The 17,606-nt window shown below is 29.2% G+C and overlaps 2 protein-coding genes and 1 non-coding gene across 5 annotated transcripts in view; 1 reads left to right on the top strand and 2 right to left on the bottom strand.

Moving 5' to 3' along the window:
* Window positions 1-6,204: 6,204 nt before the first annotated feature.
* On the top strand, window positions 6,205-16,787 carry LOC126898432 (probable G-protein coupled receptor Mth-like 5). Of its 2 annotated transcripts, none has more exons than XM_050672439.1 (6): window positions 6,205-6,652; window positions 10,781-10,997; window positions 11,559-11,859; window positions 12,197-12,505; window positions 12,560-12,695; window positions 16,252-16,787. In XM_050672439.1, the coding sequence occupies exons 1-6, from the start codon at window positions 6,375-6,377 to the stop codon at window positions 16,544-16,546; spliced, it is 1,536 nt and encodes a 511-aa protein (XP_050528396.1). In that variant the 5' UTR covers window positions 6,205-6,374; the 3' UTR covers window positions 16,547-16,787. The 2 variants fall into 2 exon arrangements, with proteins under 2 accessions (XP_050528396.1, XP_050528397.1); XM_050672440.1 differs by having other exon boundaries at window positions 6,206-6,652; window positions 12,197-12,475.
* Window positions 12,939-13,056, bottom strand: LOC126900132 (U5 spliceosomal RNA). The gene has a single exon (XR_007702802.1). It is a non-coding gene; the product is annotated as a U5 spliceosomal RNA (small nuclear RNA).
* A 68-nt stretch (window positions 16,788-16,855) lies between the features above and the next one.
* LOC126898439 (uncharacterized) overlaps window positions 16,856-17,606 on the bottom strand; it is a 3,607-nt gene continuing 2,856 nt past the window's right edge. Inside the window, exon 4 of one of the 2 annotated variants that reach the window (XM_050672448.1) lies at window positions 16,856-16,969. In XM_050672448.1, coding sequence (XP_050528405.1) covers window positions 16,895-16,969 — 75 coding nt within the window. In that variant the 3' untranslated portion in view covers window positions 16,856-16,894. Of the gene's footprint in view, window positions 16,970-17,116; window positions 17,365-17,606 lie in introns of those variants that run through there. The other variant, XM_050672447.1, reaches the window with a different exon arrangement.

The raw sequence follows: 17,606 nt of genomic DNA, 5'->3' as shown, positions 1-17,606 counted from the left end.
TTTTATTTAAAAAAATGTATTTACTTTTAATCATTATTCATCAGTTTTCAGTATTATAGTTGAACCACATTAGCTTACTAGGTTTTTTTTACTTTTTTTATTGCTTTGCATGATTTAATCATCCTTATAATTCAATGTTATGAATTTGGGTTATGAAATTCAATAAGATGGTATACAATTTTTTTAAATCGCTATATTTATTTAACTATGAGTTAAATTAATTTATACAAAGATGGGTGGGTAAGTCGACGGAAATAATTAACTCAAGTTAAATCAAATAAGAATAATACTGATTAGTTAAAAGTTAATAGTTTACAAACTTTAACTAATTAAGTTAAAAGATAGGAAAAAAAAATATTAATTTAACTCTGTTTAAAAAAACTTTATTTAAGTTTTAATTAAGTTTGCACATAAGGTGTTATTTTTTCTTTTTGATTTCCTAATTTATGAACAACACTAGTATAATTATAAGGTTTAACCCATAAGTATACATTCATAAAAGTGTATGTGTTAATTCTATGTGTGGTCATAAGATTTTGTCATAAGGAATGAATAACCTTTATGATAAAAATAATAATAAATTCTTAAAATTGAATTTCTCAAGTTTGTATAATTAATCATATTTTGTATATTAATTACGCTCAATAACATTTGCAATGTTTCATAATATAGGATATGTATAATAAAAATTGCAACAAAGGGTAAATAACGGGAATCTATCCTACTAATCACCATCCATTGACCTGACCTTTTTACATAATACCTTATTTGTACTATTTTTAAAAGTTTTCTTCTTCTTCCTCGCCTTAATCCCAACTACTTGGGGTCGGCCACCCTTATCCTAAACTTCCACTTGACACGATCTCCTACATCATCTAAGGTCACATCAGCTGTCCTCATATTGCATTCAATAGCATCCCTCCATCTATTTTTTGGTCTTCCTCTACCTCTTCTTCCTTCAACATTAATTTCTATAACTGTTCTTACAGCTTCCGATTCCTCTCTCCTCATAATATGACCAAACCATCTGAGTCTTATTTCTCTCATCTTATCCACAATTGACGCTACACCTATACTCCCTCTTATATGCTCGTTCCTTATCCTATCTTCTCTAGTCACTCCACTCATCCATCTAAGCATTCTCATCTCTGCTCTACTTTCTTATCAACCGCCCAACACTCTGAACCATACATCATAGCACTACATTCTATACACTACAGTCTTGTAGAATTTACCTTTTCGCCTCAATGGAATTCACAGTTTTTTCTTCTTTTCCCTAAATTTTTATTTTAGGTGCCTCTTACAAAATACTGGCTCCATTGTTGACTTACCAAGCATAAATCCAAACTGGTTTTTAGATACCGATGTCTAATTTCTTATTCTCTTATCTACTATGAATCATAAGCTTTATGCCTCTATAATTTCCACACTCCTGTATGTCACCTTTATCTTTAAATATCGGCACCACAATACTATTCCTTCATTCTTTTGGAATTTTCCCTTCTAATAAGATTTTATTTATAAGTTCCTTCAATCATTTTACGCCAACTCCGCCTAATATTTTCCATACTTCTACTGGCACTTCATCTGTTCTCACTGCTTTATTCTTTTTCATTGATGTCACAGCCTCCCATACCTCTTTTCACTAATTAAATTTACCAGTCCTTCATTCTACGAAATATCCTCTAATGTTTCTTTTGGGTACTTCTCATTCAGTAATTTTTCAAAATACTCTTTCTGCCTTTTTTTCACATCATCATAATCTTCTCTCCTTTTGCTATTCTGCCATACTTTGAATTGCTTTTTCTTATTTTCTATGATTTTTTTAACTCTTTTTTATTTTCCCCTTTCAATTTCCACCACTGGGCCCTCGATTTTCCTCCTATGTTCTTTCTGTTTTAATATATTCTCTTCTTACTACACGACAACTCCATTACCATCAGTCTATATTGTGTATTTACACTCTCACCTGAAATAACTTTACAATCTTTTACTCGCTTTACGCTCTCTCTCTCTTCCACATAAAATAATCAATATGTGGTTTATTACTCCCACTCTTATAAGTTATATAATGTTCTTCCTTCTTCCTAAAATAAGTATTCACCACGATCATATGATACTGCGAAATCCAGGATTCTTTCTCACGTCTCATTCTTGCCACTAAAACCATATTCTCCATATACTCTTTCATATCATCTCCTCTCATTAGCTACATGTCCATTGATATCTCCACCTATCTCCCCATCCTCATTGCCAGGTACCCCTTACATCACCTTATCCATCTCTCTCCAAAACACTTCCTTGTCTATTTCATCCTACTTGTGGTACATAGGCACTTTTTCCTCGGATATCAATTTTACAACTATAATTCTGTCACTTTTCCTAGCTACTTCTACTACTTTACTTTTCATCTCCTCATCCATTATTATCCCTACACCATTCTTTGTACTAGACTTACCTGAGTATATTATTTTATAACCCTCACCTAGTTTCCTTGATTTCTCTTCTTTCCACTTAATTTCCTGCACATAACAAATGTTAACTATTCTCCTCTTCAATACTTCTACTAATTCTTCACTTCTACCAGTTAATGTACCAACATTCCAAGTACCTATTCTTACTTTGTATCTATCTTTCTTCCTTATATACGAGTCCAGCCTAGAGTTATGTGGTGATGTCTTTACACCGTAGATACTACAAGAGTTGAGTAGACCTGTACACGTGATTTGTGAATAAGCTACCGCACAAGTTATCCGGTTAGTATCAAACACTTTATTCCTTAGGCCTTCTCCGTTTTTAACTACTTTATTCCCTCTCACCAGTTGTTCCCACGTACATCCGAGATTATTAATTTACATCAGAGCAATTCGCCTTAATTTTGCTCAAGACACCTCATACTATTTGACAAAAATTTTACGCCGGCTGTCGACCAGACGCAACCTCATTAGTCGCCTCTTACGACTGGTAGAGGAGCCGTGGAAATATTCTTATCCCCTATCCACAGGGAACTAACTTATTAGTTAGTTTTTGTAAAAAAGTTGCTATTTTAAATCCCCTTTGTGAGCAGAATAAGTGTTAGATTTTAAAAAAAAATGATATCAAACGAAAGGAAATTACCTAAGGTTTCAATATAAAAAAATATTATTTTGATTTGTTAATATTTGAAAAAGTTATGGCAATTTTAAGTACAAAAAAAACCCAGCACAGTGGGGTGGCGGCACAGTGGGATCGTGGCATAGGTGGGTCTAGTATAGATGATATCTGACAGTGATTAAAATCACTATCATAAAAAACGCTTCGATGCAAATCTGTAGATAGTGTTTAATTAAAAAAAAAAAAAATTTGTTAAAATAGCATTTTTTGAATACGGTAGCCATTTGCGCATAGAGGATAGGTCGTCGGGACAAATTTTTTTTTATAGTACATAAAATAAGCTTTAATTTGATATATGTTTAAAGGACGCAGTATTTTCGGAACACTTTCAAAAAGTTCTATGTTTCAAGTTTTGAACGCCCCCTTTATATGAGGAAATTGTCCAATTTTAATAAAAAGTATGTCAAATGAAAGATGTACTTATAATGTATTTAGAAAAAAAAAATTTGTGCTGATATATACATTTTTCAAAAAGTTATAGCATTTTTAAGTTGAAAATTAAAAATCGAAAATCGAAAATTTTAACACAAAAATAGTGTTTTTTTAACTACGGCAGCCGTTTAAATGTAGAAGAAAAAGTGTCGGGACAAATTTTTTTTTTTCATTTTATAGTACATAAAATAAGCTTTAATTTGATATATGTTTAAAGGACGCAGTATTTCCGGAACATTTTCAAAAGTTAAGTTGAAAAAGTTCTACTTTCTATACGCATTTTAAAAGGTTTAAACCCCCCCCATGAGCAGGTTAAGTGTTAGATTTTCAAAAAAATGATATCAAACGAAAGGGAAATATCTAAGGTTTTAGTATAAAAAAAAATTATGTTGATTCGTTTATTTTTGAAAAAGTTATGGAAGTTTTAAGAAAAAAAAGTGAAAAAAATGACAAAATTTACCGATTTTAAAAGTTGTAATTTTTTTGGATGTTTCCCCCATTTGCGGGGAACGAGGGAAAATTTTTCAATTTTTAATGGTAATGTCTTCAACTAGATACGATTTGTGATCTTTTGACGTATCTTTGAAAGAAATCGGTTCTGTGAGAGCTGAGAAAAAGTGGTAACAGACACAAAAAAAAAAAAACACATCATAGTAAAACCAATACCTTCTCAGCTTCGAATCGAAGCTAAAAATGACTGCTCTAATAATTTAGAAGTTTTTTAGGATTAGCANAATCGAAGCTAAAAATGACTGCTCTAATAATTTAGAAGTTTTTTAGGATTAGCATTTTAAAATATATACTGGAGATAAAGGGTACATATTATTTTTATCATTAGTCATTTCTCGGCCACTTACATCCTCCCACCTAGGTGCAAAACTGTAAATATCTTCCAAAGCGTTTGTCCAAAAGTTGTTTTCAACCACTTATTTTCTTAATTAGATCATTTTCTTTGTTACTTCTCTTCCTTAACGCGGTCATGAGTATAAAACAAATAAAAATTTGGTAACACTGGCAGTGTTTAACAACATTATCATTATTTAATAAGTAAAATTGGAGTTAAAAAAATTCACAGTTTTTTGGTTTTGGTAATTTAAGTATTAGTTATGGACAACGATGCAACCAGAAAATAATTTTGGGGTGGTTATATTTCTATTTAGAAAAATTCGAATAAGCATAAAAAAAAACTATATTAGTATACTGATATGTGCATATAGAAAACAAATTTTAAGTTGACTAAAACAAAAATGATTAATACAGTTTTGCTCATATGTTGTGCGATGGGCCAAACTTTAAATTTAAAACTTTATTAAAAATATTAATTTAATTCAAGAAGCTATAATTTAAAATTAAAGGGATTAAAAAAGTATCCAATGTCAAAAAGAGGAATGAAAATACTTGTAAAATAGAAGTATTTCAAAAAGTATTCACTACTATAAAAAAATTTGAATACTCTTACTTAAATACTTTACAACACTACCATATTATATACATAAAAAAGACGGTACCACAGTGGTGTCGTAGCACTGTGTGGAGGTGGGGCATAGTTGTAACAAGTATAGATGATATTTGACATTTATTAAAATCATCTTAAGAAACGCTTCGATGCAAATCTGTAGACAGTGTTTAATTTTAAGAAATTGGTGGATTATTCCAAAAGCTACACGATCTCTCCTATTTCCTTATTTAATTCCATATAAGCTTCATGAAGTATAAGTATAATATATGAATAAATATTTAATAAATTTGTTCAACTTGGACGGTCTTTGCACATAGAAGATAGGTCGTTGGGACAATTTTTTTTTATGTATAATATGTAACATAAGTTTTAATGTAACGTATATTTAAAGGATGCAATATTTAAGGAACATTTCCAAAGTTAAGTTGAAAAAATTGACTTTTGTGAAAAAGTTGCTATTTTGAATCGCCCCTATGGACGGGTAAAATGTCCGATTTACAACAAATTTATATCAAATGAAAGGGGAATATTTAAAGTAATTATTTAAAAAAATATTATTTTGTTTTTTCCTTTTTGAAAAAGTTTTAAGAAAAAAAAATTTTAAAAATGTCTAATATAAAAAAACCAACGCACTTATTAACATGTGAAATTACGATTTATAAAAATCAGATTAATTAATAAGGTAATATCACGCCGGCTTAAATTATAATATTTTAATATTTCGATGAAATTAATTTTTGGGTAAATTTATATTATAAATTTAATTTGTACATTTCAGTAAGTTTGATTTTAGGCAATACTAAAATAACTCGTAAATAGTTATTAAAATAATTCTTTCGTTATTTTTGGAGCACATAATGTATACTCGTGATACAGTGATGTTTCTAGCTCATTATGTGAATATCCGGTCGTAGAGTTTCGAGGGTGCACTATTATTCGGATAACCTTTAGAAAACAACGGATACCACATTGCCATTAGAGTTACATTGTAACTGAGAGCACACGACGTATTGTGTAGTACCAGACAATTATTTTGTACTAGTACTTCACTACGGGTCGATTATTCAGATAGAAAGTAGTGGGGGACAAGCAACCCACTTGCCCGAGGCCCCTCTCCAGACGACAACGTGAACCACCAGAACAACTCGACAACCAGAACCGGCTGCGTGCTTCAGTACTCGGAATCGACGTCGTCGGTACTCGTTGTAACTGTCATTGAACTGACGGCAGTACATGCTGACCATACGTTGTGCAGTAGTCGTTCCCACGTCCTCATTGGTAGGGCACGTTGTCAGTGGTGGTTACATACGACGACGCACCCGCGCGTCCGATGCGATGTAATCGGCACGCGCCTGTTATGCGCTATCGAGCCTGGACGCTTCTGCTTGCCGTATTCTTGTGGTCGACCGTTTGCGCGGCAAGCCTACAACAGGCAACCACCGTGGTCGGCGATGAGGACGATGTTCCTGTAGCATCCGTGTCCGTGGTCCATAAATGCTGCGGTCGAGACGCGTTGACTGGCTATGGGCCGTGGACACCGGAATTTACCTTAGAAGACGGTGAAGATGGACAGCAAAAGAAGTTACCTGCTTTATCGGTACCGTACAAGTGAGTGCCAAACAATGTTCATTGCAACTTCATCCGAGTGCCTAAAATTTCCTCGTAGAAAATTATTATTTTACACTAAAGTTCTTTATTTTTAATAATTAAATTCGCTTCAACAAATTCGATCTAGTTATGTAATACAAAAACACTACGATATGAATACACACTTTTGGATAATATTTTTATGTGCAATTTATATCCATGGCTTCAAAGCTGATTCGATTGGACGTTTCTATTGTCATTTAGAATTCCTTGTTGATATTTTTGCTGCACTTTTTACACACTAGAAAAACCGTTTTTCAGTCAAGTCGCGTGGCATTAGAGTTTTATTTTATTGCATACCCAGCAGCTGAAATATTCGCGTCGTTAGCCGGCCCATGTACGGCAGATACACACTAATACGTATGTGACGCATGCGATACATAAAAACACAATAAACCGGTTTCCTTGAATTTGCTACTCTTCACATTTATGTGTCGACAAGATTTCTATTATAATGCTCTATGTATCATCGACAAATGCACGCAGAATAATAAAAAGGTGGAAACAAACGTTTTCAATTATAATTAAAAAGATTAAAGTAATAAGTTAGATTAACGAGTTCTGACTTCGACATATGATTTTATTAGTCGTTTAAACGAGTAAAAATCTTAATGGTTAGTTAATTCATTTTATACGTTTAAATATAATTATTATATATATATATATATGTATATAATAATTAACTGGCACGATGGAGAGAGTTGTTAAATATTCAAAATAATTATTCTATTAATTGGACATCAAATATGTTTTTACTAAGAAGTCATAGTAATTTTATGATAGAGCTTCACACGTGTTAACAGAATACCTTCAGTCGTGTTTGAAGGGTAACGATCCAGCACGATTACGACGTGGAACGGTTTCGCTGGAGATATTGTAAATTACGTTTTATTTTATGATTGTTTTATGTAACATAATCAAGTTATTATAAAATAATTCAGTATTATTTCAAAATAATAACCTGTGAAAGGTTATTTATGTTTCATATTTCACTTCCACAGCCAGTTTATTCATTTCAATTGATGTAGGATTTAAATTTAATTAAAGAATAAACTCGATATTGTCGAATATGCGTATGAATGGAAACTATTTGTGAAGCTTTAGTTTGTGTTATTCATTTTTAATTGAAATGGAGGCTTTAAAAGGTATCAATCGACTAAAAGATATTTACATACCAACCTTTCAGTTAAATTTATTATATAAATAAGTATATTTATATTTATTATACACCTACTAACGTTCGTGATTTATCCTTCCCCTGTTTCATATTTTATTTTAATTTATGTCGTTTAATAAAGACATAGAAATAAGATAATTTCAGGATTATTAGATTTGATTAGCAATTTATAAGCATATCTAAATTTAGGAACTCTCAAAAAGTAGTTTTGCTAAAGAGATTTTTTGGATCTTATATACACTCTCTTGTATAATTGTTAATCACTATAAATTGATTAAATCTCGAATTGGTTAAAATATTTATTATATTAACATTGTTTTACATTTTATTTATGTATTTCATAATTTAATGAATTATAAATAATAATATAATAACATACAAAGATATATTTATTAATTATACAAAACCATTTATGAATGCAAAGAATATATAACTGCATAGTCATGTTTTCTGTAAAAATCCAGTAGATAGGTATTTCTTAATCAGCAGTTTAATTTCACTGGGTGCTGTCAATATAACTGTGTAGGAAGCTATTCTATGTTGAATTATTACTGTAGTATAATTAGGTGTTCTTCAAACTTTTTAGTAAAAAGTGTTTTCTTTATTTTAATTAAGAAGCGTTTTTATTAAAATCTAATACGTTCAACTACCCCCGTCCTAATTAACTGAAATTATGTGAAAATAACTTTTTAATTTTTTAGTTTTAATAAATATAAATAAATAATATTATTTTGATACAATTTAAAAATGTCGTTGTGGTTATATTTATAATCAAAAAAAGTTTGTTATTGATATTATATTTAATATGATATTAAGGTAAACCGAAAACTGGTATCAATATATGATAATTATTAATTAAAATAAACAAAGTAAAATGAATCCTTCTCAGCTTCGCATCGAAGTTAAAAACAATGAAATCCCAAAACAATTAGTCACCACAAGATTACTATGATGACTAATTTTTAACCAAACGCATTTAAATTTTTAAACAAAACCATTATTTTTTATATACTGAATGACAAAAAACACATGAGTAATATATTTTGTATGTATAATTTGGTGTTATATTTAACTTAATGTTTAACTTGTAATTTTATCATGGAGATTTCACCCATTAAAAAAATCATAGCATTGTTTTAATAAATGTATGTTAAAAAATCAATTTAGTTCTTCAATTCCTATTTAATATTATCCCATGAACATTTTTTTCATCGTCTATAAGTGTATTGTATAATTAAACTACTATTTATACTTCAATCTTATTTTTTTGGTTTTTATCATTTCACCGTGAAGAGAGACGGGAATGGGTTCCGGAATCTTTGATAACTCAACATATTTTCATATGACAAGGAGAAGTATTTTTAAAAATTAAAGTATACTGTATATTTTATATTTCAACTCAAATCATGATTGCATCTCTTATAAAAAAACTTCCTGAACCATAAAATTAATACCATTGATTTAATTATTAATTCAAATATTTTTCTAATGTTATTGAATTATTTTTTTATAGATGATAACTGAATATTTACTTAATTCACAGTATATACATTTGTATATTTATCGTATTGTTTGTCATTTCATAAAATTGAATCAAGTGGTAAAAATATTTATCAATTATGTCGCAAGAAGATTCTTTTCTGTAATTTTTAAGAAATTATAAAGTTATCTAAGATGTATTATATAACCAATTTTGTTGTTAATGTTTAATCTACTGTAATTACTTAATTTACTTTTTTAATATTATTGCTTAGTAGAGAAACCCCTATTTACTCCATGTTTAAATTATTATTATAAATTGATTTCGAAGTTTTACATAAATATTTATGCCTATATATTTTTTCATAATTTGTATAAAATAATATTGTACAATAACATTTTAGGAGTCTAAATTAAATTTTTTTTTCTATAGGAAAGACAATGATAAAATTTATAGTTAATAAAGTTTCTCACAAAAATATTAAGTACGCTACTGATAACACAAACGCAAATTATTGTAATCACCGTATTAAAATAACTTAAAAAAGTTAACTACATAGAATAAAAATTTTACGGGAACTAATTAATGAAAAAGTAATTTCCCCCGAAGAAATATAGTTGCATAACAATAAATATAATTTTCTTAACTTTTAGGGGTGCTAATATATAGTATACTAAAATATTATTAATACTTCGGTAAAGTATTTCTAGTTTCATTTTATAACATGTATGGGCTATGTGTCGTTTTACTAAGGAGACTTAAATAGTTTTCTATTGATGTAATGTTTTCTAAACCACGAATGTAAATTAATGATCTGTTTCTGGCAGTAAAATAAAAATAAATCTTTAAAAATATTGAACTGTAAATATTTTTTTTATCTGAAGTCAAGATAATATTATGTTGTTATAAATGCTACTATACGTGATTTTAAATTATACTTTTACGCGAATTTGAATGAATGCGATATGAGGACATCTGATGTGAACGTAGAGGATGTGGGAGATCGTGTGTGTCAAGTGGAAGTTTAGGATAAGGGTGGCCGACCCCAAGTAGTTGAGATTATGGCGAGGAAGAAGTAGAAAAAGAAGACTTTTACACGAATTTCTTTTTGTAATCATTTAATTAATACATATAATGGATAATAATAAGGGAACGTCGATAATCCCACAGTAAATGTACTAGTAACTGTTGGGACCACAGTTTTCGTGATTCGGTATTACTGTAGTGTCAAAAACAATTTTGCAAATTTAATTTGATCGCTAATTTTACATGTTGGCATAAGTAAGTAGGGTCGTTTTTACGAGGAATATGCTTCTCCATATATGGATTTAAATTATATCTTTGAAAAAATGTAATAATAAAGATAAAATAATCTTTATCCAAAAAAAGTTATAACTTATCTTTTTGCTAAATTTGAGATTTTTCAATGTAGATTAGTCACTGGATTTCCCAACTGTAAAAATCGACAACAGTGGTTAGTATATCATTATAAAGGATCTGGTGATCGTCTATCGCTATTTCCAAGTGGTAAATTAAGACATTATGTACTTAAACATCAACATGGTCATCAAAAAGATCAGCCACAAGATTTTGTTGTGGAACACGAGCGGTCTTTCGATTACGAACAAGGATTTTACTGTTTAGACAAGGTAAAGAAATTTAAAATATATATTCTTGGGAGAGATACACACAAGAAAAAATGTTATTCCCTTAAAACTATTATATTCTCTACGTGAGAATATTAGTATTGTCATTTTTACATAATGTTTATGTTTTCGCTGAAGTTCAAAGTTAGAACAATTTAAAAATGAATTAGCACTTCAGTCCGAAAGAGTGACCCTATTCCCTATCCCTTATTATTTTTTCTATTCTTTGATGAATATATCAAAAAATAAATGTAACTCTTAAATGTATTAAAAAAATAAAAATTTATTTTTTGGTTTGGTTTACGAATTTTCTAATTTATGGACATTTATTTTCTCATTTATTACAGGTTTTATAAAGGTGGCATTCATAGAATTTTTCAAAGTAGCTAATACTAAAAAACATTTTAGTGACCTTTTTTAGGCGATTTTTACTTAAATATTGGTTTAGTTCGGCCAAAGTGCTTAGACCATTTAACTTTTGGTTACGTTTCTGTTAAAAATTTTAAACTATAATGTATAAATAATATATAATTATAATAATTAACAAATGCTTTTTATTAATAGGTTATTGACATTGATAGGCCTGATTTGAACGCTCAAGTGGCAGTGATATGTACACCACAAATACCTTCTCCGTGGACAGACACCGACTTTGTCATGCGGAGAGTTGCCAACCCGGCCTGCCATTCCGTTGCCGTAATTTGCTTGTTATTGGTGGCCATCGTCCATTTTGTCTTGCCACAACTCAGAGATTTGATTGGCAATATGGTCACAACGTTGGCCTGTTTGATGATCGTAGCTGAGGTGGCAGATATTGTTCGCATCTTCGTCGAATATAACAGTCCAATAAGTTATCTAATAGCAGGTTAGTTAACTCCTAATTAATGAAAGATTTCAACAGCTTTTAGGCAAGTGTTTCGAAATCAAAATAAATGACATTAGTATTAATTAATTAGAGAGAAGATTTCATTTTATTGTTTAGTCCTTCTCAACTTTTGGACATATTTCCATCACATGATTTTTTTCTCAATTAAAAAAATCATATTATCAACACGAGTTGAACTTTACAAAAACATTATATATTTTTCCATTTTTTATTATACCAATTCATAATTTAATTGTTTAGACGCCCTTATAATAAGGCGTGTAATTTATTTACAATTATCAACTATAATGTATTGCTTATCACTAATATTTTACAGATTCTTTTCTCTACATCTCCACGTTGGGCTCGTTTTTTTGGCTGAATGCAATGGGCTATTATATTTGGAAAACGTTCAGATCTCGTAACGTATTCTTGCGAATTACGGATGGTCGCAAATACTGTTATTACTCGTTGTACGTGTGGGGGTGTACACTAGCTATGGGTGGCATGGCGCTTTTTGCTCATCTCATACTCGATACGTCGCGCCAATCTAACCCACATATCAATTATCAGTCTAAATTTACATCATCTTCTATTGCAACAGATGGAGCTATTGGTGAATATCTTTGCGTTGTTAATGCTTATAGTAATTGTTTGTAAAATGTTCAATTCACAGTCATACTTATTATCATTTTTTTAGGGTGGCTCGGCATAGCAGTTATTTTTGTTCCGGCAGTGTGTACTGTTCTAGTCAATTTGTTTTTTTATTCTTCTACCAAATCGGTCATTAAACGAATGTCCACCTATGGACAAATTCATCATAAAATGAAATACAGGTAGAATATTTACAAAATAACATTTATAAGTAATATTAATGACATCCAGCTATTCAATACCAAACACTAAGCTCATAGATTTTATTTGAAGGGGGAAGTAGTTTAAAAGAAAATATTACTTCATGTATTAGTGCAATCAAATGCAATCTCTATAGTGTATTTCGGAGAGGTGCGAGTTATAATCAGAGCCTATTATCCTTTAGATTCCGTGCTTTAAGAATTTGTTTTATAACACGTTTTTTGTTTATCATTCTTGTTAGAGAAAAATTATTTTTTTTTAGACTCCTTTGAATGCTTCCCCTCGCGGAAATCTTTAGTAAAAAGCGAAATATTTATTTGTATTGAAAGGAAGCCGGGATTCTTTTGTACTAATTTTTAGTAAAAATTATGCCATTATCTAAATGTGTAAGGGTCAAACATAGATTAGTTTTTTAATAGATTTTTTTTAATTGATAATGATTATTGAAAATTGAATAGCTTAATACAGCACTCACTTTAATAAAGTGATGTTAATAATGTATGTGCTTATATATCACATACCAAGTATACCTAATTTGTAACCATTACTAAGCCTGTAGACATAGACAAAAGAGTAAACGACTTTACTTGCTTCTCTCTCCAAACTCAAATTTATTCTTTTGATGAACTGGCCATCCATACTATTAAATTAATAAAAAGCGTGAGGATTGGCAATGACATAATGCCATAATTTATTATTATTTGTTTTCGTGCTTCATCTAAGATGTCAAAGCTAAATTTGTTTTCGACTAATCTATTATATAATTAAATAATAGATTAATAATAATTAAAACATCGAAATATAACTAGATTGTTATGAAATATAGTTAGATATCGATAAAAATATAGCTAAAAGTAATGTAATTAACTCAGTAGAGCCGATTTTAGTTATAACATATTGCATAAATATTAAATCTATACTTAACAATCAACTTAAGGATTTAATATAGGTCGTTCCATATTAGGCCAGTCAACGAAGGAAAAATGACGGAAAAAATTCCCAACGAATTTTTTTTTTTTTTTTTAAGTTGAATTATGATATGTATAATGACATACTAAAAGTCCTCATCGATTGGACTTGAGCTTTTTTTTTACAGCCTCGCAAAAGTTCAAAAATATAAGCTTTTTTTATTTTCTCAAAAAATATTTAACTTACAAAAAAAAATTTCGTACAAAAGTTGTTTAAAAGACAATTGTAAACAATAAAGGTATCTTATATTTTTTCATTTAAACAAATATTTTTTGAGTTACATTACATTTAATATGAGTACTAAAATTTATATTCCAATTTTTTTCATTTTACGGTTACTTTTTATCATGTTATACTTACATTAGACACAATGTTATAAATGCATGTGTGTGTATGTGTGAGTTATTTACTCATTTAATTATTTATTAGATTTATTTATAATATCTTTAAAGTGTAGTGTATAATAAGATTCAACGATAGAGTAAGTAATTGATTTGACGCTATATTGTTTAAACCCAACTAAACGCTAAATTGTACATTTCCAAACAACAATTATACTATGTCAATTGCTATCGGAATTTCTGCTAAACTTTTTCTTTTTCTTTGCCTTAATCCCAACTACTTGGGGTCGGTCACCCTCATCCTAAACTTCCACTTGACACGATCTCCCACATCTTCTACGCTCACATCAGCTGTTCTCATATCGCATTCAATAACTTCCCTCAATCTCTTTTTTGGTCTTCCTCTACCTCTCCTTTCTTCAACATTCATTTCTATAACTGTTCTTACAGCTTCCGATTCTTCTCTTCTCATAACATAACAAATTATCTAAGTCTATTTTCTCTCAGCTTATCCACGATTGCCGCTACACTTATATTACCTCTTATATGCTCGTTCCTTATTCTATCTTTTTTAGTCGCTCCACTAATCCATCTAAGCATTCTCATCTCTGCTCTACTTTCTTATAAACCGCCCCCAACACTCTGAACCATACATCATAGCTGGTCACACTACATTGTTGTAGAATTTACCTTTTAGCCTCATTGGAATTCTTTTATGGCATAAGACACCATACGCTTCTCTCTACTTCAACCACCCGCACTTAATCCTGTGTCTTACATACTCGTCAATACCACTGCTCTTTTTCACTACTGATCCTAAATATTTAAAACTTTCTACCTCCCCATTCACACTCTCGCCTATTGTCACTGATCTCCTCATTTTATATACCTCATGTTTTCTTTTGTCAACCCAGTCAGAATTTTTGGTAATGATCAAATTAATTGTCATAAAGTGTCTAAAATTGGTCTTGTTCTAGTAAACTCAATGGTGGATAATAACTTTCATGATATAAATCTTAAAAGGTCAAATAAAGTTATAACTGTATCTTCAATAACTTCTATTGTTAACATGAATAATGAAATAATTAAAGTAAACCCATTGCTACTATTTCAACAAATCTGTAGATAGTGTTTAATTTTAAAATTTTAATGGATTATTACAAAAGCTACATGATCTCCTATTTCCTTATTTATATCCTAAATACAAGTTATATGCATTACTAGTGCAAAGTATGTAATCGATGGAAGATTTCTCCACTATAAAGTTATTTGACAAATGTATCAAACAAAATTTTTTTCCATTTTTTTATTCATTATCCCATTCTAAATTTTGATAGAATATATCTTCCAACAAAAGTACAATTTTCTTGATCTTTAATCTTTATTTCTATTGAATTTGTACGCCATTGACTTTTTCAATGGTCACATATAATAGAACATTTAAGCCCTGTTTTTCGGCAGGCACAATTTTTACTAGCGCCAGCACCTGACTAAAGGCCAATTCGTTTTATGACAACTATCTTTATCATTACCAGAAATTCCGGTGGCAATTGACATAATATAATTGTTGTTTGGGAATGTACAATTTAGCGTTTAGTTGGATTTAAACAATATAGCGTCAAATCAATTACTTACTCTATCGGTTGTATCTTATTATACACTACACTTTAAAGATATTATAAATAAATCTAATAAATAATTAAATGAGTAAATAACTCACACATACACACACATGCATTTATAACATTGTGTCTAATGTAAGTATAACATGATAAAAAGTAACCGTAAAATGAAAAAAATTGGAAAATAAATTTTAGTACTCATATTAAATGTAATGTAACTCAAAAAATATTTGTTTAAATGAAAAAATATAAGATACCTTTATTGTCTACAATTGTCTTTTAAACAACTTTTGTACGAAACTTTTTTTTGTAAGTTAAATATTTTTTGAGAAAATAAAAAAAGCTTATATTTTTGAACTTTTGCGAGGCTGTAAAAAAAAAGCTCAAGTCCAATCGATGAGGACTTTTAGTATGTCATTATACATATCTTAATTCAACTTAAAAAAAAAAAAAAAATTCGTTGGGAATTTTTTCCACCATTCGCCAAAATTACTCCTTCGTTGACTGGCTTATATATGTAATTCCAGGAATTGGTATCATTAGTTATATTTACAATAGAATAATGGTCTAATAAATTTTACTTAAGCAAAATTTTATTTTTATAGTTTTGACATGTTTTCAAAGCTGTTTGGAATCATGGTAGTAAATTTAATGCTGTTTGTTCTATCGTGGACGCCTCATGATGCTTTTTTCTATGTATATGTGGTGGCCAATCCAATACTATCAATTTTTGTACTATATGTAACGGTTATACGACCAAAACGAGTTAAATTCCTGTTACGAAAAGCATGCTGTTTTGACCGATGCCTGTTTCCATGTTGCCGACCAAAAGAAACTGATATCCAAGCAGGCACAGAATGGGGCGAAGAAATGATGGCGTTTAATACAGCGGATTATTAATATGTTGTATGATAGAAGAAGAATAATAACGTTAATGCTCATTCTGATTTTATATTTTTTTAGAAACTAATCATTTTATTTTATTTGTTTAATTGATAAAATATCATGTTATCAAAATATAGTGACTGACATTGAGCTTAATAGTGTAAATTAAAAATATTTAAATTTTATTTAACTTAACATTGAATACTTTTCTATTTATGATATTATACAATAAAATAAGTATTATTCAATTGTGAAATCCATTGTTTATATTTTAAATGTTATTTTAGTACACTGATCTTATTTTTGTTGGGATAGANGTATTATTCAATTGTGAAATCCATTGTTTATATTTTAAATGTTATTTTAGTACACTGATCTTATTTTTGTTGGGATAGAATCTTGTAGTTCATTGTTAATTAATATGATTCGTTGTATTATCTGCAGAAAACAAACTATAATTTAACATATCATAAGATTTATTATTATTTCTTTGTGAAATAAATAATAATAGATTACCCAATTTTTTTAACGGTACGTCAAAATATTTAATTGGAGGTAAAGAAGGTAGAGAAGAATAATAAATGATATTAAAAATAAAGTATTATTTTATTGTATACTAATTTTTTTATAAATGAATTTATTGTAACAATAACAATAATAATAATAATTGACAACAAAACATAATTTTCTTTTGTATTGTCCTAATAATTATAATTTATCACACATTAATTAATTATCTAATCTTTTGGGTACATTTTTTGTAGCCATTTCTTTGGTATATACCTTGCGCCATCAAATTTTTCAAAATAATAGTTTGACATTTTATTATATAGCTAGAATTAAAAAACATAGGATAAATATAAAATGAATAGGCTCCTATCAGATGAATAGATTATTTACACATATAAATAAATAAAATATACATAAAATCTAGGAATATAATAATAAATTTATCTACAAATAATTTTAATTTCTTGCAGTCAAGATACATAGTAAAATATACAGGGTGGCCCACCACTCACTGACAACTTAAATAACTTTTGATCCAGTTAATATTTTTAGCTGATTTTTTTTT

Source organism: Daktulosphaira vitifoliae, unplaced genomic scaffold (assembly GCF_025091365.1).
Source record: "Daktulosphaira vitifoliae isolate Bord-2020 unplaced genomic scaffold, ASM2509136v1 Scaffold_2, whole genome shotgun sequence".
NCBI classification, from domain to species: Eukaryota; Metazoa; Arthropoda; class Insecta; order Hemiptera; family Phylloxeridae; genus Daktulosphaira; species Daktulosphaira vitifoliae.
The sequence above is the reverse complement of the archived record's forward strand: the minus strand, read 5'-3'. Positions and strand labels throughout refer to the sequence as shown.